Consider the following 24451-nt stretch of genomic DNA (forward strand, 5'->3'; position numbering starts at 1 on the left):
CAAAAGTATTTTTTATTTTAAGTCTGTTACACTCTGTCTGTGGTGGTTTAATAAAATTAACATAACCCTGCAATGTGCCTATTATGAATCAAATTTATCTTAAATGTCAAATTTTCTATGAAACGATAGCTCTCTAATATTGGTTCTTTAGCAACCTTAACTGTCTAGTAATGTTCCATTTACCAGGCGTAAAACAATGAATGTATTTAGAGTATACTAAATAAATAAATTAAAAACTGACAAGCCACCTATACAAGGTGTGCCACTTCGGTGATGCATGTATGTTAAACATAAATTATAATATCATTTAGTCCTAGTTCAGTATAAATAAGATGATTTTACTAAAACTGTCATTAATAATTCACAGTATTAAAAAAAATAGCTTTGAAAGCTATTTTTAGCTTTTGATTTTTGTATATAGTGCCCTGAGGAAAAAAAATACAGGAAAACATCTGCAAAACTTTTACTGAACTCGAATCCAATACTTAAATCGACAAAACTGTATACGTAGTTTAAAAATACAACTAAAAAGCAGCAGGAAAACCGAAACATCTTTGAATATTTGGAAAATATTTTTAAAACTTTTTGAAACCTGGGTAAACTAATAATAAGCTTCATTTAACTTATTCATTAAAGCAACAAAATATGTGTCTATAAACAGGGTTAGAAAAAGAAATTGGACAGTCGTGACGTGTATCTGCTTATTTTCTTTCTTAATCTGTCATAAACATTGAAACTGTCAAATACCACTACATAAAACTGTAAAACTTGTTTAAAAGCAATACAATCAGTATAAATCATATTATTAAGCATTTTATAGTTTTCTGAGTTTTGTGGCAATTGTGACGTGTCTATTGTGGATATATTTCCATCTGTCGCAATAGTGATAACTGTCAAATAACTACTCCATAAAGCTTTCAAATTATAAAACATTGCTTAAAGGCAGTACAATTAGTACGAATCATATTTAATGCTTGTTGGTCAATGAACACAATTTTTGAGACTTCTGCCACACAAATGTATGTTCCTGCAAAATCGGATCTGTAGAAGTATTAAACAAAAAAACAATCACTTGAAAAACGTTAAAATTAGTTAAACTAATATGTACTTTATAGGGTCAGGAGTTAAGTTCCGACAGGTAAACAGTACATTTTGGACATATTTAAGTTTGTCACAATCCTGTAAAACTACAAAACTAGCTTAAAATCACCGTTATAGTTAATACACTAGCAAATAATATTAAATGCTTGTGTATAGATCTATGAGTAGACATTGAACAGTCGTGTATCTCTTTATTTTTAACACATTTCAATCTGTCTTGGAAACTATCAAAATCTTCCCCATAGAGCTATAAAATAACAAAACTTTCTTAAATTTAGTACAGTCAGTAATCAGTTAAAATTCACATCTAAATGTTTTTTAGAGCTCCATGTGTAGGGTTTTTGACAAATGTGACGTGAAGCTGTTTTCTTTGGTGCTATAGTTTCATATGACACAACTGTCAAAATACCACTCTATAAAGTTATGAAAGTAAAAAAAATTGCTCAAAAACAATACAGCTCTAAATCGTTTTATGTACATTTTATATTTTCATGAGTTGAATTTTGCAGGGTTGTGAATTATTCTAAAAATGAGAATGAATGATGAATTTTTGAGATCAGCAAATCCATGTTGAATGAACGTAATAATAGCATTTTAAGTGAACACACTTAAAGGATTTGCAAAGTATAAGAGTAAGTAAAACTTTAGTGAAAATTTTAGTGAAATCTGACATTTTTAAAACGCTTTTGGGGAAATTAAGGTTTGGCAACACTGTTCAGAAACGTAGTACTCAATGTTTAATCCAAAAGTTAATTAATAGTTACAACATAAATGTTTAAATTTTAACAAACATCAAAAGTAAGGCAAATAGTTCATTTTCACCAGTTAATTCTGCACAGTACCTATAATCGGGACATATAATGTGCAATATAATCAGTGAAAACAAGTGATTTTTTTCTGTATTTGGTTTTGGTCAAGCCACATATAGATTCAAAATAACTGTGAATTAACTTAGAGAGTTGCAATGTAGCAACAGAAAAGTGATTAAGTCCCATTTACATTGTTGTATTTTAAACCGAGCTCAAGTTGAGCTTGAATGTGACAGAACGAGGGAGAAAAGTCACAGTATGAACTTCACTTAACTTAATCTATGGTTTTTACCATGTAAAGTCATTGCGTTTCAAGTTTCAATCTTATTTCACCTCAAGATCGATTCGCCAATTTTTCGTAAACATCTTAAAAATGAAATAATGAAAACGATTTTGAATTCGAGGAAATACGTTACAATTGTGTCAACTTGTAAATGTCATTTTGCTCTTCTTTCAGTTAGAGAATATTACCAAAAATTCTTCTTTAAACTTAGTTTAAATCATAATTTTTTATTTCTATTTTCACAGTCTGAACCATCCTTAACTTAAGCATGGTTTAAAGTAACCTCCTTAATTTGTTAGTAATTGGAATCTCCATTTATTACTAATAAAGCAGTAAAGTGTTCGTTGTTAATCGTTTCTACGTGTTGTCAAAAGTTCAAGCTGCTTCAAAATAGAATTAAAAACGATGACTTGAAAATTATTATGAAAACCTAACAAATTACAGTTTTGAATTATCAGAAAATGCTAAGTTAACCAAACATTAAAGAGTAAAACAGACAGCAAAGTTTACACTTTTCCCAATCATCGAAGAAGTGTTTTAAAAGAAGAGCAATTTTTAGAAAATCTTAAAACAAAAATAATTACATTTATAGAATGCTACTTTTTTGGCAGATTTTGCAACTGATATATTCATAAATCTCGTATATTCTGTAAAGTAAAAAAAATGTTTCATACACTCTATCAAGTGAAGATGTACAAATTGTCCTGTTTACGAAATGGCTTTGGCAACTTCCAAGCCTTAATTTGATAGAGTCTATCAAGCTTTTTGATGCTTTTTAAAATAAAAAGAAACAAAAAACCGACTTACAACTGTAGAATTATTTACAAAACTTAATTCGTAATTAAAGGATAACTAAACTTAAAATATTACCCAGACATTATAAGCAAGGGAATTACACACTGTTGATTTAAGTACTTTTTTATGTCCAGGCCGGGGATATAAAAAACGTTCTCTCGTAATTTACTGGGATTATGTTTACTAAACACTGCAACTTTTGTTTACAAAACTACAATTTTTCCAGAAAAATTCTGAGAAAAGTGTTTTGGCTAAATTTCCTCATAAATCCTCTCAAAACATATGAAAACAGTTAAATAATGAACCTGCTAATTACACACGATATTGGTTTTATAGTAGTAAACTGGACAGGAAATTGCCCTGTTAAAAGTAGTTAACCAGTTTCAGCTAAACTACCAAAATAGCTTCTGAATAACACTGACATAGATTAAGAAAGCTAAAAAAATAAACAATTATAAGGTTTTAGGAACTAGTTTTAATCCGGTCTCATCAAAAACCATTCTTCAATTGTCATTTCCAAGCCATTTAAATCTGAAAAGAATAGAGGAACAACAAAATCTCCTGTGAACAATACTAATCCCCAGAATAACGCATTAATTGTCAAAGACTTTCTACTTGAATATTCATAATCTTATGTAAGTAAGGTCATGATTCAACACTGGAAGACCTGTTTCTGAATCCATTTTAATCTATATTTAGACCCCACAAACCCACAACACAACTATATTTTGGATTACTTGCTGAACATTTTTAAAGTGATAAAATAAACAGTGTATAGTTGATAAGAGGATTTAACGCCAGTGAAGATATCATATGACAACCAACACCATTGTAAATTTGGAAGTTTTTAAAGGGTTATTGATACACACTACTATCCACTGCCAATAAAGCACCATCTTAGTGGATCATCAAATTATCTTGTTTAGTAAATCCCCAAAACCAGTTTAAATAATATCAATGTGTTTATTTTATGCAACAAAAATAAAATAACCATGCAGTTTTAGTCTATAAGAGACCAAATGCTATTTTTATCTAGAATATCCAGACGATCATTGTTTTTCGTCTGCTCATCCCAAGGTTTTCTAAACAGTTTGTTCTATTTTTGCTATGATAGAAAACGCAGTTGGTCATTGTATTTTCCCGCTCACATCCACTTCTTAGCTTAATATGATAAACCAAATCCATTAGCAGTGTTAATCATCAATTAACAGACAATTATGTTAAATGTTCAATTTGCTTTTAATTACATCTGGTTAATATCACGTAAAACTCCATACCAATTTCCTATTAGTTATTTTGTTGGAAGTAGAATAAACATTATGGTTGGATTTGGCGGCTACTATTTCTTCACCTTACCAAACCTACCATTTAAGATTAATGTTTATCACTTAATTTTTACTGAATTTAATTTACTACTTTCTTTTTTTTACATACTGGTAAGAATATTATAATTAAGCCCACAGGTAGTAAGCAATGAGACAATCAATCGAGAGAAACTGGTTTCAAAACCATTCTTGTTATTGTCTTTTACTCACGTCGAAGTCACCGCAGTTACTCAATCGACCAAGATTTACGCCATATCACCAAGAAATACTACTACTACTACTATACGAGTCAACACTTATTATCTTATCACAAATTTCCAAACATTGTATTCAAACTAACCTGTGGGCCATTTTTGAACTACGCTTTCTGTAGGTTACTATAGAGAACACCATGCCAAACCACGCACAATTTTTCAGTTTATTTCGGTCACTCACAACTAACTACACACAAAAATGCATTTTCAAATCAGTTTTATATTAGTTCACAGTCTGAGGGTTTATAGTTTCAGTGCTTCGACACCAACACAAAGATTTCTTTCATGCGTGTACGGACGCCACTTTACCACCGAACTCTGTATATACCAGTATATACTTTAATACCAGTCTAAGTGAATAATGAGTGCTGTTAGCTGTTATAGAACGAGTTTCTTTAACCGATGCTCGGGTACTATCGGACCCCTTCGGTACTTTCAAAATGGTGCTCCGGCGGCCCCAACTATACCAACTAGCGGAAGAAGCAAATAACCGTTCATTCGCTGGTTTTGGGTCTTCTGAGTTTAAAACTGTTATACAATGAATATCACATCTACCTGTTAAGAGGGAAATTAAAATATTCATTATAATGCCTAATTAAATTTTGGCATTCATGCGTAGTACCTACCAGAACCTTTGTAGGAACCACCAAAAAACTTTAATACAGTAAAACAGTCGAAAACACTTGAATAAATTTAATGGTAAACTGAAGACCCATATCAATTTTAATGTGAGAATAAATTTTAATTAGGAACAAGATAGACACCCAAGAGCCTGGTCCTCAGGTAGTACCGTTGCCTATAGCTTGATTTATTGGCCATTTTATATTTTTGTTTCGGTTCATCTAGGTAATTTCCAGCAGCCAATTTTTACGTGTTCCACTTAATTAACTGTATATCAGTTTTTTATGTTATTTTAATATTCAAAATTAATGTAGCCGCATTTTGTCTTCTTTTTGTCTAAAGCAGATCGAAACTGTTAGCTCATCAACCATCAAAGTTTCAAAAAGAAATATAGCAAAAAATCAAATGTGTGTATTCATAAGGTGTGACAAAACTCAATGGGCATTAAACTTGAAAGGTTAGCCACAATATCATAAGTGTCCAAAAGGTAAAACAGGATAGTTTTAAATATATCTTCACATTTTCATATTGACCACAGCCCATTACTTTACTACTGTCTTAATAATAGAGATATCATCTGCAAATTGCTCTTTCTTGAACAAATTTCATCTAATAAAATTTTTAGCCACAAAAACATTTTACATTACTTCTCAACATTTTGCAAAAAAGCATAAGATCTAATTCTAGCAAATATATAAATCATCTGGTGTACTTTTATTGTTAAAACACCCTTTATGTTAAATAAGTTAAGTTTTTAACTGAGCATCCTGTAAATTCTCATATTTTTAGTTTTTTTGTTAAATTCTCAGTAAATTTTGTATTACCTAACATTTTTTCGAGTTAGTGGACTTTTTATGGATTCAAATTTAGCAATTAAAGAAAAAAAGAGAAAACACGAATTTATTATTCCTTGGAACTAGTAACAACATTAAGATGTCTAAAACTTTCGGGTTTACATACAGACTAAAAATCTAAAAATTCAGATACAAAAATTTATATTTTTGAAGTTGGCTGTATTTTTTTCATAAGAACAGTACAAGATTGTGATAAAAGAATTGTGCTGACTCATTGACTAAAATGTTGAAAAGAAGAATGTGTTGACATGATTGAGCCTGGCTAATGCCCAGAATTTTTAAGAGAAGAGTAGAATAATGTGTCAAAATGATGGAGCTGATTAATCGCTCAACATTTTCAAGAGAAGAGAAAAAGAATGTGATTGAGCTGGCTAATTGCCCAAAAATTTCAAGAAAAGAGTAGAAGATTGTCTTGAAATGATTAAGCTGGCCAAGTATTTAAAATTTTTAAAAGAAGAACAGAAGAATGTTTTGAAATGATTGAGCTGGCTACTGCATATGTTCGTGCTAGCTAATTGTCTGAAAATTTCAAGAGAAGAGTAGAAGAATTTGTTCAAATCATTGAGCTGGCTAAGCTATTTTCAAAAGAAGATGAAAAAATATGTTGAAATGATTGAGCTGAGTAATTGTCCAAAATTTTCAAGAAAAGAGTAGACGAAAGATTTTCAAAAGAAGAACGGAAGAATTTGTTTTAATAACTGATCTGGCTAAGGGTCAAAAGTTCTCAAAAGAAGAGACGAAGAATGTGTTGAAATGGTTGAGTTGGCTAATTTTCCAAAATTTTCAAGAGAAGAGTATAAGAATATGTTGAAATAATTATCTAAGATTTTCAAAAGAAGAGTGGAAGAATGTGTCGAAATGGTTGAGTAGGCTAATTACCCAAAACTGTCAAGAGAAGAGTGGAAGAATGTGTTGAAATAATTGTGCTGACTAATTGTCTAAGATCTTCACAAGAAGAGTGGAAGAATGATTGAGCTGGCTCATTTTCCAAAACCTTTAAAAGAAGAGTAGAAAAATGTGTTGAACGAGCTGGCAAAGTGCCTAAAAATTTTTAAAAGAAGAGCGGAAGAATGTGTTGACATGATTGTGCTGGTTAGTTATCAAAAATGTTTTATGATAAGAGTAGAAAAATGTGTTGCAATGAATGTGCTGGCAAAATGCCCAAAACTTTCAAGAGGAGAGAAGAAGAATCTGTTGAATTAGCTGGCAAAGTGCCTACAATTTTCGAAAAAAGTGCAGAAGAATGTGTTGAAATGATTGTGCTGGTTAGTTGCCCAAAATTTTCATGTAAAGAGTAGAAGAGTGTGTTGATATGATTGAGCTTGGCTAATTGCCTAAAGTGTTCAAGAAAAAAGCAAAAGATTGTAGATTCATCGTAAATTCGCCCTTATTGACATGATTTTTAAAAAACTTAGTTGTAAATTTTGATATACAGAAACATGTTTTAGGTAACCACAAGTTTAACCGTTTTTACTTTTAAGGCGGAAATTGTAATACAAACCCTCTTAAAGCCATTTTTACAGGTTTCAGTTAAACTTTACTTTTCACCTCTCTACACCCAGTACAGTAATATTATAAAAAATAAAGATGTAAAGTAAAAACAGTTCGTTATAAAATGCTGAATTTTACTTTGAAAATAGATTCACGTACCAAAAATGGTTTTTAAAAATTGCAACACTGAAATTATAATTCCTCTATTTAGAAAGTGATCAAAACGATTTAACCGAGTGACTTGAGATTTAAATTAACCGAGCATCAAGTTGAAAACTTCTTACTACTTGGCAAAACCTTATATGGTCTATTAATATTTTATTGGGTCAGCATATTAGAAAGTATTATTATTATTACTTATCTTCTTGCGTTCAAAATACTACTTGGACTTGGGTAAAAAGTTATTTACTTAACCGCAATCAATAGAATTTGATTTGTTTTTTTATGCTCGCTTTGCTTAAACTTAGCGCTTTGTTAGTAGTAGATAAATCATTATTATGGTAAAGACAAGCAACAAGTTTGGTACTTTTTTTTTTTTTTTCTTTGCTGCTGATCCATGATAAAGTTGCTTTTTAAGTGGTGTTATAGTCTTCAATCAATTTTCAATAACTATTACAGTTATTACCCTAGTTTTATTTAAACAATGTTATTCTAACGGATAAGAACAATTTTGTTATTAACTCAAAGAAAATGGGAAAACTGCGAAAGAACAACGGTTTTCGAGATGACAAGCGTGAAATTTAAATTTTGCACCTTATGCGGTTCTGCATAAACGCATTTTAATAGCAGCTAAGCTGAATGTTATCATTGAGTTTCCAATTACTGATATGTTAATTATTTCTTGTGAGTCGACAAAATTACATTTTCGTACTTAGTATATATAGCGCTCACCTAAGCAGGTTTATTATTATATATGCATTTTATTTGTTATACTATCATTAAATTGAAGGTTGCAATTCGTAAAGAACGTAAAGTTTAATAGGTATTTTAGGAAGAAGGGTTACTATACAAACTAAAATAAAGTTGCTAGAAAACCAGGAAAATTTAATTCAGTTAGTAGCAAAGCGAAAGTCACCATAACATCACAAATTTCCAATAAGACCTCAGATCCTTCCGAAATTTATTATTTTTATGATAAAGTCTGTCATAGTTTAGGCGTAATCACTGTGAGCTTTCTATATGTAACTTACTTCATAAACTTTCCATTTGAAAATGAAATTAATTTAACATTACTTTGTTGCCTGTTGTTGAATTTTTTGTTTCTGAGGATTACCATTTATTGTTGAAGTTGGTATGGCCCAACCAATAACAGGCTTTGTCATTATTATTAGTTATTTCAAGGAGATTAGGGATTATGTCATCACGGTTCATTTCTTAAAGTCGTACAGTTCCTCAAAACTATTCCATATTTGGTTGAATTGAAGTCTTCGAACGAATGTACTGTTACGTGATCATTATTATTAGTTGAATTAGTCTGAAGGTATTCGTAGTTCAAATCGCTTACTGATAGATGAGATGTAAACAACTGTAGTTGTAATTAATTGCATAGATCCATGTAGGACTTTTTTTTCTCAAATTTGTTAGGTAATTTTGATTCTATCTGCGTTGAGTTCTGCTGTCTTTCTTGCCAGCATTCTGTAAGGAAATCACCAACATGCATTCCACAAAAAATTTCTACGTGTAAGGGCTCTGCTTTGTCATTTATTTTAAGACAACCACTTTTTTGTTATTACCCATGGACAGGATTAGCTTCTGTTCTTTCTGTGGTCGTTTTTCCTCGGCTCCTTCGCCAATTGTCAAGAAAACTGAGGGCACTAGAGGAAAATAATCAAACGAAATACCAAATAAGACACTTTTTTTTTACTCTTATACAGTTTACATTAAACAAGCCTTAACCATACTGGTCGTAGACTGTTAGGAGAGCTTGAAAGCGGCAAGTCTCGACTGTCTGGACGTAAAGTATGACCACGGTATTCCCCAGCCATAACACACAACCAGGTAGGAAAAATTCGAAATACTCCATAGGAAATCAATAGTATGTGGAGATCTCCACATTTAAGAATACACAGAGAAGAAATTACAATTCCCAAAGTTTGACCAACTTTACACTCATTGGCTCAAGGAAGTTATCAGAAGTGTGTCCAAGACACAGATTCTGTCCAAGTCAATCATTTGTCATATCATACGATTTCCGACCACAGAAGAAGAACAAAATACTGTAAAACAAGGATTTATAGAAAAAGGTGAATTTCCTGGGATAGTATGTGCAATTGACTGCACACATGTATACTACACTAGCTATAAGCTCCCCCTTGTGAAGAATAATAGAAAAATATACTCAGTACAAATACCGACAAACCACCGACTAAAGTTTGAAATTACAAAAATTTGAATGATAATAATAGTTTAGGAGTGAAGATAGGTACACCCAAGTTTTAACAATGCTTTAACAATTTGTGATATTGTTAATTTAAATTAACAAACAGGCCACAAGTGTAAAACATTGTTTAACCTGTCTTTAAATGTATTGTTAGACAATGTTACGTTAACAAGGTGTTACAATGGTAATGCCGTAAGATGATAGAAACAACTTCTATTTAACTTTAAATTAAAGATAATGCACGCACTCACCAAAAACACTTAAAGTCTCATTCAGCATTGGTAAGGTTGTTATAGTAGACTAGTTTCGAAAACGAAACTGACAAGAGTGTGAGAAACTCTTGAAACCAGATCTTCTGGTTCTTCCTCCAAGTCAGACAGCTTAGAAGCTTTCTCTGACGTATCTTTAATATTTTCTAGTTTCTCTGTTACCAACACTTAGTTTATCAGTCTAATCGAGGAGCACACTGTACCTTTTGAGCGTTTACTTTCTGTTGATTCAAAATTGGTTCTGGTTACAGCACCTTGACTGTACCTCCAATTCTTGTTTCGGTTCAACAGTAACCTCATTCTCCCTGTAAGGATGTTCGCTTAAATCTGCATTACACGATGTATTTGCAGTAAAACTGAGTATCTATTCTTGAAACAAGGGAAGGGAGTTATCAAGAGAAAGGTATGCAGAATATGACATGAACCTGCCATTATCAAGTATTCTGTCACGTTCTATCAGCACTCTTCTTGAGAATCCTGTTCCCTGCTTTCAAGAATTAACACCCAGAGCTCCTCACATTTGTGTTCCAAATACGCTAATGACTCGGTAACAAAATGATTGATATTTAGAGCTAAAATAGTACATTCACGTTTTTGTCACATTTCTTTGACATGCTTTAAAGAAACTATCTGTAAAATATTATTCATATTTCTCAGGTATAAAAATAGAAAATCAGTACTCCTGGCAAAAATCGGGTAAAACTTCTACTGTAGAAATACCTCCGTAGCAGACTGATATCTCTAAAACCGACCAAAATAGTGTTAAAAAACGTCGATTATTATATGAAAAAGTTACAGAGAGCACCCAAAAAATTAAGTCTGGAAGCTATAGAGAATCATTTACAAATGTAGGTCAGCACCCATAAGTACAACAATCATTCATTATTATTGACAAAGAATTTAATTAATCATCACTGCGTTTTGCTATAAATGGTACTTGCATTACTGATTCAAAAATGTTCAACTACCCAAGTGATTTAAATAAATCCATAGTGATGACGTGACTAATAACCACCTGATTTTCACCTTTGATTAGATGTAGAAATCTGCTGTTGGGTACCTACTCTTTTAACACGTTTCACAAGTTACTGAAGTTTCTACAATTATTTCGAGCTATCAGTGAATTTAAAAAATCCAGACTTTGACAATTTGACTATTCTTATAATTAATGCGCTTATTTAATATTTGAACGGAACCCGTATAGCAGTACAACCAGTACGAACAACAGGTAAGCGTTCTCATTTTTCTACGCATGTGCCAAGTCGTTCAGTATAATCAGTTACCTGTACCTGGCAGGTAAAGTAATAAGTTGCAAAGCTATTCTGTGGTGTAGAGAATACCGTTCGGTATTTCGACTATTGTGCTTCACAAATTTCGTGTGGAATTCGGTAAACCCGGTCCGATTTGATAAAGTGTTGCCTATTATGGAATATTAAATCTAGCTAACAGGTAAGCGGGTTCAAAAGTACCAAAGGTACTGTAGTATGTAGTATTCTGACACTGCTGTTTCTTTCGCCATGGTGGTTTAGCTTTAAACAGTTTCAGTGCTTTGAAAACCTAGACCGTGCGATTTGGTTCGTGTTTAATCGCTATGGGAACCGCTTAATAGCTTTAGGCCCTCTTGGTCGGAATATTAATTACTTGAACCTTTTATAGCTTATGACTAGTTAGAACCTTTTATGTAGCAATTTATTAGCTACGTAGAACCTTTTTTGCGACACAGAAATAGTAGAAAGAATTTCAGGTATTTAGCTTTCTTCATATTATGCATTTGTGTAGAAAAATACGACGAATAACTCTTTCAACAATTAATTCTTAGCTCATTCTTCACATTCCAATCTTGTGTGTTTTTAGGTGTGGCGCGCTAAGCACATATTTAGGAATTGTTTGATACTTTTATTTCAATTATCTCTGGCTAATTTTCACTTTTTCGAACAACCATTAACTTAAATTGATCAACTACATTAAAACCCTATTAACTTGAAAGTTTCTAACACATCAAACCAGACAACTCCTCACGTTAATTTATTAATGCCAATCATATTAAATAGCGAAACTCAATACTATTATCAGAGCACATGAAATTGTTTAAGAGGGTTTTAATCTAATCTTTATAACAATTACAGTTTGTTTATTACATTGGAACAATTGACAAATATCACTGCAATAATCTGGGATATTGTGTTGTATTTGTACAACCCCTAAATGTTTGTTATTAACACTTTCAGTAAAAATAAGAAGTTTAATATGAAAACCTGTCAATAAGTCATCACAGAAGAATTACAGATCAATATTTAGTAGTACACTGCTGACATAACTCCACATGTTATCAAGAAAAATCTATGTTAATAGACACTTAGTAGTTAATAGTATTTAATAGTTAATATAAACACTTTAGATTAAGTGTGTGTCTTTATACAACCAAAGACATTCAAAAAAACTGATATGGAATTATTATTATTAAGAAATACATAATATGTTAGTAATTGTTATTTTGAGTTCACTTATCATTTCAAGTTTCATCAAAGTTGATGCCTACTATAGGATACTCTGATAAAGCCATCATCTTAAAAAAATATTTTGACCAATTACCTCTAATATGATGTTTTTAAGACTTCTTCTATTTATATTGTTTTCACAACCAATCCAGGAACACAATCAACAAGATTTTAATTATGATATATAATTGCATCATACAGCAGATTATCATGGGTTCCTTAATGTAAGATCACACAGTTCCAAAATGTACTCTTATTTAAGTTTAGACTGTGTATGATGACTAGATATCATGCACCATATTAGACATCACAGTCTAAACTTGCCTTAAACATTATCAAAGTGACTTACAGTGCACGCGCCCATAAATATTTTGTGTAGAATCGAGTCCCTATCAAAATATTTAAAAAAGTGACAAATATAAAACATTTTGTTATTAACGAATTATTTCACAGTTGCTAGTCGAATGAATGAATGTGGAACATGTTTTATTTAAACAATTATGATAAGTAATCTTCAATTTAAAATTAACAAATACCACTTGCACTTTATTTAGTTAGCTGTAAGAAAACATAGACAATTCTAGAAGAATTCTGAAGAATAACTTGAAGAAAATACAATTTTTAACATATTTACCAGTCGCCATATGGTCAATTTAATAATTATTATTACATGTAAGATTCAGTCCATTTCCAGCTTTACTTGAAAATTCCATAGTGGATATATAAAAATTGACTTCCCATTTCAAGGCAAGTCAATAGTGTCCTTATAATTAGCTTAGTTTTGGCCTCTTGGTAATTGGCTAAACACAATAGTATAAGTAGCATTCGGAAATCTTCACAACTAGACAAAATGTTTCCGAAAATAGTCATAATCTACATGAATAGTATAAGGGTAGACTACTTTTTTTAATTGTCCCAAAAAAGTTAATTCTTAGCAAAATTCACTAAATCACAATACTTGTATCACTTTGACAGTCCTTAGACTTTTTTTTTAGATTTCACTGTAATTATAGCATTATGCATCTAATGACATAGATGATCTTGAACACTGTCTTTGTTTTTATTGACCATTATGTAAACGTGACAATGTGCAGGGCAAACGCAGTCATTTTAAATTACTTTGTGGTATTGTATGCAATCACGCATTGATTATAATGCAGATACACGAGGACATTTACATCGCAATCCTTATTGTACCGTCACCAAGAACAAATCATTTGGACGAAAGAAGACATAAAACATTGAACTAGTTCAAATAAAACCTAAAAACAAAAAATGGGGTAAATGTAGTTGTTTCACAGTAACCAAACAAGTACAGCCAAAATAATAATTGCGGGTCTGCAAACCTGGTCAATATTGAACAAGTTTTATTTAACGACATCTTGTAGATACTGCTTGATAATTTAAATGTTACTGACACTTTGACCGACTTGTTTGTCTTTAATATTTTGTTTTTTGGGTTGATCATCACCAAAGTAAATCTACACATCATCGACAATCTTGGGACATTTTTGCGGTACAAATAAAATAAAAAGCTTTATTATATCAGCTGTTTTATAGAAAAATAAATCATTTTAGTAAGCTTTAATCGTATCATTTGGTAATAAATTGTCGAATGTAGACAAAAACTTGACTCAAACATTAGGAAATATCTAAAGTTCCCACCTAGACAATACATTTTTTACAAGATTTTCAAAAAGATAACATTAATGATTTACTGGTGTGTTATTAATTAAACCAACATTTTGGTTTTCCTAGCTATAAGTTAAGAGGAAGTTACTGTTTACTGGCTCAAGGTTAGGTCCAATACAATAGAATTCGGAAAAGATTGGATATGTCGTAAATTGATTAAGATATTATTCAGTATCAATCGCAACAAATAGATAGAAGTATTTATCTTTGAACAACGGCTGATGACGTTATAAAGTGTAATCTCGTTATTAATAGCAATTACGCTTCGCCCTTACAACTTTATTTTTTTTTAGGATCAAGCAAAATGGCCTTTAGGAATGGGTATTCGAGAGACAGTAGAGATTTGGAGAGAGACCGAGACTTAAAAGAAGATGGGAAGCCACCTGTACATATCATCGAACATTTGGCAACGTTCAGTGTATCTGAAGAAACGGGCATTTTGTACGCTATAGATGGAATGAGAAAATTGAGGCAAATGGAACAAACTAATGGAATTTGGTCGCAAAAAATGCAATTGTGTCTCGACCACCCTTGGGTTTTAATATTGGATGAATCAGGAGTAAGTATCTGTTTAAAATAAGTCAGTTGAAAAGTCTCCATCTGTATAGTTTATATGAAAATACTGCAGATAGAAAAACAGCTCAATAAAGCTAATACAGTCTGTTTGTTGAATGGATATCAAGGATGTTTGCCTTTATTCATAGTTTTCTCCAAGGTATCCCTAACACTAAATTAAATTAATTTCATACAGGACACTTCTCAACCTCTTCGAAATTAAATTATAGGGAGGGTTGTTAAATTAGGGCATTTTAACCAAAAAATAGGAATTTTTTTCATTCATTGAGGCATTTTTTGGGGGGATTTTTCCCTAAAGGAAACATATTTACCAGGGGAATAACTGGGGATTTTAGGTCTGACTTACCTTCAAAATTTGTGGAAGAATGTAAACTATAGTTTTTTAGTTAAGTTGGTAGTACACAACAGTGTTCTGGGACGGTTTTCTCAGGGCTACATTTTGACGTTAGAACTAACCTCCTAACTGACACAGGGACCAAGTTAGTAGCTGTCAAATTAGGACATAATTGAAAAGCTTGTTCACTTACACTATTTAGTTAAAAGAAAGGCAAAAATCGAGCTCTATTTTGACGTTTGAGCGAACCTCCTAACACCTAATAGAAACCAAGTTAGGAGCTGTCGAATTGTGACATCTTAATATATTTCTAGTACAGTTATAGTGTTGTATTTCATGTGAAATACCTCGGTTATTTGCAATTTAAAAAAATGTCTTGAGATAAAAGAAAGTGATAGTAACCAAGTTAGCACATGTCAAATAAGAAGACCTGTCATCTTGAAAGAAACGGAAAGAGAAAGGCAATTTTTAGACAGCTAACGAAAGAAAACGAAATAGATAAAGAAGAGAAGAGAGTAGGAAAAACAAAAAAACTCGGTGGAATCGACTATGCATAGTAATTGTAGTCCGATTACTCTATTTTGCCTACCAATTTGCCTACATTTTTGGGACAGTTTGAGTTTATGAGGAACGCACTATACGTTCAAAATCTGTGGAAAAGGGTATACTAAAGTTTTGTATTTAAATTTGGTGTTTTCTTAGTTATTGGTGTTTTTCGATAGAAACTCTGTTCTTTGCAAAAGAAAGCAGAAGTTTTGGCATATTTGCAAATTGTGACATATTTAAAGAGCTTGTTCACTTGCACTGCTCTATTTTTCGGCCAATATCTCGGTTATTTGTTAGTTTTGAAAGAATGTTGTGTTTAGTTAAAAGAAGGTAAAAAATACGGGCTATATTTTGACCTTCTCTACCAAGCACGTATCAAATGGACACCGGTCAAAGTTAGAAAAATGAAAAGTGACAGTTTGCACGAAACGGGAAGAGATAGAAAGACTAATGAAATGTATTAAAATTCAGGAATAACAAATAATAATTTAAAACAATCGAGTCGACTGATCTGGCAACCCTGATTACAGTTATGTTGCTCCGTATTGCTTGTGTTGTATATTTTTTATTGTTTGGATTAGATTACTAGTATCGTCCATACCTGCCCACCAAAAAACTTAGCTAGCTAAAAAATAAAGCAAAGTAAGGACTAAAAGATGCAGAAAACTGAAAATTTCATTTTTTTTATTTCCGCAAACTTAATATTTATTATACATCGGTTTATAATAATTCATTTCTTGTCTAACTTTACCTAAATCTGTGGTACAGAAAACAATGTTACGTTTTGCGGTGTTGACAATGTTCTCTCATCATTTACAAAAAAAGTCTTACTGAAGAGCTACTTGAAGTCTTGAAGAGCATTCATGAATCCGAATCGTTAAAAGCAACTTACAGTAACCTTCCTTACTGTTTTTTGTGTTACAAAAAATGTTTCAATTTGTAGGGTAATCCCATTGAATATAAATAAAATAAAATATAAAATAAATAAAAAGTCTCAGACCTCTACAATGCTATTAAAGAGATATTTGGTTGCTATCAGACTTGCGTGAAAGTTAAACCTTGAAATTAATTAACTACTCGTAAATATACTTAACAATTATCAAATTCAAAAATTCTTCCTCAGGATTACTGTTAAAGCAGACTTTATCTCAATTTTGTCTGAAACTAATACCATCTGCCACACATTAAAAATATCTTATAACAACCTGTCTACGTCAATAAATAAGACGAGTTAAAATTCCGCGATGAGCAATCAAGTGTTTAACCCATTTTAATAACATTTTGTTTGAGAATATCCAATAGACATATCAAATCTGAAGTCATAGGAATTAACCTCTTCAGACTGATTTTGGATTGTTTTATTTCTACCAATGACATAATTGTTAACAAATTTGTTTATGAAAATACGTGTCTAGTTGTGATAATCGATTAATTTTTTTACAGGGTGTGGTAGAGAAATTCCCAGCTAACGCAATTCAGGACCCCACTGCGTTTATGAGCTCAGAAACTATGGATATTTACAACAACATCTTAGTATTTATTATAGCGGATCAGACTTCACATCCACCGGAAATGCAAATGCACATCTTTCAGGTAATATTTAGTCCTTTTGTATATTACTCAACATAAGTTATTTCCATGACACCAAAAGGACCATGAGACACTCAATTTCTTTTTGCGAATTTAAACACAAGACGTAGTACCAGTACTACCACCTCGTAAAGCTAGAGAATACCCCAAATTATGCCATCAGCTCTGCCTTTGTTTAAGTCCTGATGATTAACCAAAACACTATAACACATAATATACTTATAAATGTGAATTGTTGCGCATTGTACCTACGAAGTAAACTCTTGTCATTAATCACCCTGTATCGATAATTCTTCTAAGACACCTATCCTAATTATCCCAGGCTTAAACTAAAAAGATTACTGTAATTATGGAAATGAATGTTTAATCCCTAACGAGCAACAGTAAATTCGTTTGTATACAAACTGACGGAATTAAACATTTGTTTGAAATTCATTTAATTTGTCTAAGTAAATATGAGTAATGCACTAATAATATATAATACTGTCAGGTATTTTATCGTGTGCAGTAGTTGACGATCCACGGTTCCTTTCATGTGATGAATTCTTCGCGTAATCATTGTCAGGTTTCGAGAACACTTCATATAACAAACACTCGGCAGAAATTGATAACAGACGATATTGATAAAGGCCACATATTACAATAAAAATATCAGTGACAGAAAATGTTCTAATCAGAGTGTAGTTCTATTTCATATGTGAACGGTGTATTTTGGTTTTTTTTTTCAGTGTCAAAGTATATCGGCCCAAGATTTAGTTGAAGATTTAAAGCTGCTTAGAATGGGGAAAAGTCCGAATAGAAGCCGTCCGAGTAGTATTCCACCCCCTGCGCATAAACCACCTCAGCCCATAGTAAACCCTTCAAGGGATCATGCAAGAGATTATTATAATCAACGATCAGATTCTGAATTAACAGAAAATAACGACGATGCCAGCTCGACTACTAGTGAGAAATATGAGCGTGATGTCACCATTCTGAATCATTGCTTTGATGATATTGAGAAATTCATTGCAAGACTGCAACATTCTGCAGCAGCTTATAAAGAACTAGACCGGAAGAGAAAAAATAGAAGAAACAAAAAACGGGACATGGGTGACGGTATGCTGACCATGAGAGCCAAACCACCTCCAGAAAAGGAGTTTGTAGATATTTTCCAGAAGTTTAAATTATCATTTAATTTGTTAGCCAAACTAAAGGCACATATACACGACCCAAATGCCCCAGAACTGGTTCACTTCCTTTTTACACCATTAGCATTGATTGTAGAGTCTTCACATGATTATTACTTCGACCAGCACATTCCACAAAACGTTATTGCTCCACTTTTAACAAGAGAAGCAATAACTCTGCTTTTGAACTGCGTTACTAGTAAAGAAACCGAACTGTGGCATTCGCTAGGAAACGCTTGGTTAGTCCCGAGGGAACAATACAGAGGTCATGTGCCATCCTATCATCCAGTTTTTATGGATGGCTGGTCTCCTGAATATCCAGTTGACGAACCCGACATCAACGAAAAGGGCTTCGTTCCAGAAGACGACGATTCGGATAGTAACTTCATCCCACCCCTAGGAGAAAGCACAGCAAAAAGTGACATTTCTTTAGATTCCATTGAGATTAAAGTTGAGGATAAAGGATTCAACATTGGACAGGAGAGGTTTTTGGAAGATTTGCAGAACAGAGGGGCCCATGTGGTTCAAGTCACTTATCCTAGGACAGCCAACAATGATAAGGAATTGACAGTAGTTAGAGGAGAATTTTTGGAGGTAAGTTAGGATGCTTCAGAGAAGGTTTATAGTAAAAACTGCTTAATACAGATCTTGGACAGCAGCCGAAAGTGGTGGAAAGCAAGGAATAGCAAAGGACAAGTTGCTCATGTTCCTAACACCATTGTTACTCAATACCGCTCAAGCAACATGAGTCCACATCGTGGACCTCCTCCCAGAGAGGTAAAACATGTCATTTTTTTAAAATCACCAGAAAGAAGTAAAATTTTAAAACCAACTATTGTTTGCATTTTGTAATGAAACATCTTATCTTTAGTCGTAGTTTTGTTATGCACTAACCGTCAAAAATAGGATAATTTATCAAGATAATAATTAATTTACTGCTAAGATAACTAACTAACTTCAAGTACTTATTTTTTTTAAATAGGACTCCCCACCGCAGTCAAGGTACCCACGCCCAAACTCAAACGACGAGTTCTTGAGGATTCAAACCAAACCAGCTGAATCAATCAGAAATGAGAGAATCGGTAAGAAAGGGGAATTCCGCTATTTCTAAATGTTTTACCTGGCTTATTGTATATATTAAAGTAGCAATAGCTATACTCTGTTCAGTGACTGTTGCGTCATATCTCTTATCTCATTTCATTAGATGAAGTTCGAATAAAATTGCGTGTTTTATGACCAGCTATTGTCAGTTTGACGGTTCAATTACTGTCAGGCTATTATGACGTGTTTATCAGTTTCGTAAACAAATAAACAAAACAATAAATTCAGTCTCTTTTCGGTATAGCAAGAAGAAACAAATCCAGAAGGAAAAGTTTATGTGTTATTAATAACCGGCATTTTGTTGATTATTGATGCCACATTTTAAAGAGGGTTTCAGCTGCTCAGATGATGAAAAATGAATCTTTTTTGTATTTTACTTCAATCAAAATTCCAACTTAATATATAACTTTTTGTAGTCCCTGCCTTAAGGTATAACCTAAAACTATACTCATTTTGACAATCCATCAATATCACACTTTAATCACCGACATAACGGTTTTTTGCTGGTAACTTTGACGCAACAGTAGGAGTCGCTGAACAGACTATAACAACTTTAATGTGGATGTTCAATGTCTCTGTTGTTTTTACGTCTTATATGTGTTTTAATGTTCATTTATGCATGTACAAATGTTAATTCTACTGAAATATGTACTTTTTATGTTTTATAGGATCTATATTTTAATATTTTATACACACAACAATAATATATATTCACAACTATATATATATATATATATACAGTCATAACGAACAAACGTTTATTTATCTGTTTGGTGACAAATATTTTGTAGACCAATTTATACTTGAATCTTCATAGATAACTTATAGTGTACATCAATAATTTATTTGTTTTGCTCCTCAAAAACAAGCACACAAATATTATAGAAAGTATAACCAATCACAAATAACAAACATCACAACTTTTTAATAAAATATACATATAAACCAATAAAGTCTGTTTTTATGTAATGTGTTTTGTTCTGTGTCCTTTAATGTCGTTAACAAGTAGTGCAATAAATAACTAACTACATTTTAGAGCCACCACCTCCAGAAAAACCACCCGCTCCACCAGTAATTCCAGTCCCTATTCCCCCACCCCCACCTCCCGCTGCACCATTACCTCCACCTCCTCCTCCTCCAGCAACAACCGATCAACCTCCTAAAAAGGAGCTGAAGAGGACGGTTTCCGCTCAGTCTATAGCTTCAACAACAAACGACGCTTATCAAGAAGAATTAGTCAGTGTTCTAACTTTCATGCGAATGAAAGAGAAACAGCGACCACCTATTATCAACATTAAATCAACCCCGGAAACTTATATTAGCCAGAGGAGTAATCCAAAGGAGGTGCAAGAATGGTTGAAGGCTAAAGGGTTTGAACAAGCGATTTGCAACAAATTTAAGGGTGTGTCAGGATATCAGTTGTTGGGGATGAGCAAGGAGGAACTGGAAAAAGTGTGTGGGGAGAAAACTGGAGCGAGATTGTACTCGTTTTTGCTTGTACAGAAGTCGGTTAGCGGGGTAAGTTATTTGTGTATTACTTTATATCCAATTCGCGGAGAAGTTACTGATAAAAACTGTATGACACGCTTATTTGAGTATCATTATTACTTCATTTTTATCATGAATTAAGGTATTAAAGAATTAACGACTTTAAAGGTTTTTCTTGTAATCTCGTAAATTTTAATACATAAGAATCGTTTTAAGGATTCAATTCAGTTTGTTATACGTAAGTAAGGTTTGGAAAACGTTCTAAAATTTGTTGATTTAGCCACATTTACTCAATTAGAACATTTATAAATTGGTTCATTAGCTACTGCGAAACCCATTCTGTTCAAAATGTTTGCCAAAATAAAAAAAAATTTAGTTGGTGGACGCGATCGTTTAAATGTGGTACCACAGGTTTAAAAATTGACTAAACTTAATGTCTATTCAAATTTGAACGGTTAAATTACTGTAAATATACTAAAAATTCTCATTGTTACATTTACATTACATGGCCTCTCCTCTTTATATATAAAGTTTATCGTGTGTGGCGCCCTCTGTCCGCAATTGCTCGAAGCAGCTAGATCTAGTTTAAAGTTTCCTGTAAGTAGTGTACACCCATCTATAGGCAGCCGGCCTTACAATAAAGCGCAAAATTACAGTGTTCTGTTCTTCGAGCAAAAAGAACAAGTATCAGGAGGTAGCAAATACCCCGTTTGTGCATTATGCAACCGAGACGGAAGTCGCCATATTTGTCCCCCACATTCGCTTACTGCGCAATTGAATGAAACTTCCGAAGTTGGTCGTAAAACAGTTTTGTTTATATTTGGTGGTATGTGAAGTTAGCTAAAAACCGCAAAGATTTGCTGTTTTTGGTTGTTTTGCTTTTCGGTCCGTCTGATTGACATAAACATGTTTTTTTAAATGGAACACCCTGTATATTATTTTTTATTTTTATTAGGCTTATTGTGGGCTTTTCAAATATATATAAATGTATACAATCAAGGTTAGAATTTAATTTCAGAAAGAAAGATTTCAGCAAAAAACAAACTACGTCACTGGATTCTACGAAAAAATATCTATAAGAATCCGTTTTCACCTCTTCAAAAAGTTTGAACATATCGGAGATACCTCAAAAATGATATTTTTCAATTTCCCCGTGTATTTTACCAACGAAATGGATTATGACAATTCTGCTGATGCCCATGTTTAATTTCACAAAAAAGTAACACACTGTCGCAAAAACCGCAACCTCGTTAGTTTAAAAATAAATGAGATACCCTACAAAAGTGTCACCCTGTACACTGTAAAGCGCCATCTAACGGCCGCAGTAAAAATGTGGCCAAATTCGGGTTTCGTATCTCAAAAAACCCCTGAGTGATTTGAAAGAAATACGTTACAAAATATACATTATATTTAAAAAATATATTTTTGAACTTTACCACCCTGTATCTCGAAGACGGAGCAATTTCGGACAAAGGTAAATTGCTTTAAACCGGCTTATTTTGATGTCAGGAATAGGTCATATAAGTTTTTGTACACAACTTGTTTAGAGATCTTATATAACTTAAGTGATATATGACTTTCTTGTGCTGTGAGTCGAAGTCAAAATAGTAAATTTGGATGGAATCACTTCTTTAATTTGGCTACTTGACTTTTTTGACATCTATTCAAAGCACAATCAGTTAATTAACCATTAACCAATCAATTTTCACGTGGTTGGATCTGAGCCAAAACACAAAATTGCAAAATTCCTTAGTTAGATCTAATCTTCACATTTTTTGTTGAGTCTTGTTAATATGGTATAAATGTAGCTTTAGAGAGTCCACCGAAACCAGCAAAAATTATAAAGTGGTCTATGACAAAAAAGTTTGGGAATCTCTGACCTAGATCATATCCAAACTTCTTGAACCCAGCTACAGTTTCTAACAAAAAGACCAAGACCAATGCTCAAAAATAATAGTCCTGTACAGTCGTAGGAGTAGTTAAAATAGTATTCCACGAAACATTCTTAATAAAACGTTTAATTAATTTAATTTCTGAAGTCCTTCTGACCTAAATTTGTAATATGGAGTATTGGAAAAAGTATACACAATCTTCAACGTTTAAACGCTTCTAGCTTCAAACGTTCAGTAAGTCTCTGTATGGTAAACCACAGACATTTTATTAAGACATGCTTAGTAGAACACTTCCTAATACTGAATCTTCCTGTTCATCTTATTTGACGACTCCTTGTATAACACAACAGTGATATTTCAAATCATGTATGTATTGCTGCTTCTTTGAGACTAACCATATGTTGTATGATGATAATATGAAAGCATTTAAAATTAACTGAAATGCGGTAACAATCCCCAAATCATGATAACACACCTAAAAAGCGAATTTAAAATAAATCCGCAGAGTTTATTACTGTCAAAACGAAACGACATATACAATAATGGAATTTGAGTTTAATTTCATGCAAAAACAAATACTTTAATAATTGAAATATTTGCTCTTGAAAAAATTGTCTTATTATTTAATGTAGACACTAGAGGTGATTTTAATCCATTATTGGAACGAGTCCATTGGACTAACATTAGTAAACTAGACACTTTTTGGTTAAAAATGAATGAATTGGGCAAAATATTTCCTGTTAAAACCACTCATCTCCATATGATTTTACCTAATATAGAATGTATTCCTTATTTTTATTAATGTAATATATCAATAAAATAGCTAAATAGCACTTATTGCCATTACGTTTAGAATTCTTTGAGAACCTCATTTACTGATTATTTTCACTTAGTTTTCCCCACAACGCAATCCGTATATTTGTGACAGAAACAAAACATAAAAAATCTAAAATTACTTACCTTCATCACAACTATTCACCTCGGATCTGCATGAACAAGAACACTAATTTTTCTTTTGTTTCAGTTCAAAACTTACAGATCAACCGAACTGAAGAAGCTCCTACAAAAACAGAGACAGAAAATTGAAAATAAGAAGGATGGTGGTGAGGGTGACGACGACTTTGAATTTGATTTTGATTGAGATTTTTAAGAGCTTTTAGATATCGTAAAGCAATATAATTTAATCTATATTTTAATGGAGTGGTACACTCTTTTGTATAATAATCCAATCCAATTAAAATCTTATTTATGTAATATATTAGTGTTAATGAGTCAATAAAGTGCACTCTATAATTGTTATTATACTTATGACTATTGACGAGTTATATAAGAGCTTTTTTAATGTTAAATTGTCTACTTTTAAATAAATATTTAATAAAACTC

The 24451-nt window shown here is 32.3% G+C and overlaps 2 protein-coding genes across 4 annotated transcripts in view; one reads left to right on the top strand and one right to left on the bottom strand.

Annotated features, from left to right (window-relative positions):
• LOC145738793 (semaphorin-1A-like) overlaps positions 1–24047 on the bottom strand; it is a 58907-nt gene extending 34860 nt beyond the window's left edge. For 2 of the 3 annotated variants that reach the window (XR_014180861.1, XM_081993851.1), the window contains exon 1: positions 4654–5013. The gene's annotated coding sequence lies outside the window, so the exon portion shown is untranslated. Of the gene's footprint in view, positions 1–4653; positions 5014–24028 lie in introns of those variants that run through there. The other variant, XM_081993852.1, reaches the window with a different exon arrangement.
• On the top strand, positions 11465–24448 carry LOC145738791 (epidermal growth factor receptor kinase substrate 8-like). Its single transcript, XM_081993850.1, has 8 exons — positions 11465–11631; positions 14666–14931; positions 17272–17421; positions 18147–19181; positions 19233–19364; positions 19570–19669; positions 20725–21206; positions 24093–24448. The coding sequence occupies exons 2-8, from the start codon at positions 14677–14679 to the stop codon at positions 24207–24209; spliced, it is 2271 nt and encodes a 756-aa protein (XP_081849976.1). The 5' UTR covers positions 11465–11631; positions 14666–14676; the 3' UTR covers positions 24210–24448.
• Positions 24449–24451: the final 3 nt, after the last annotated feature.

Source organism: Ips typographus, linkage group LG16 (genome assembly GCF_016097725.1).
Source record: "Ips typographus isolate SLU linkage group LG16, UJ_Ityp_2.0, whole genome shotgun sequence".
Classification (NCBI taxonomy): Eukaryota; Metazoa; Arthropoda; class Insecta; order Coleoptera; family Curculionidae; genus Ips; species Ips typographus.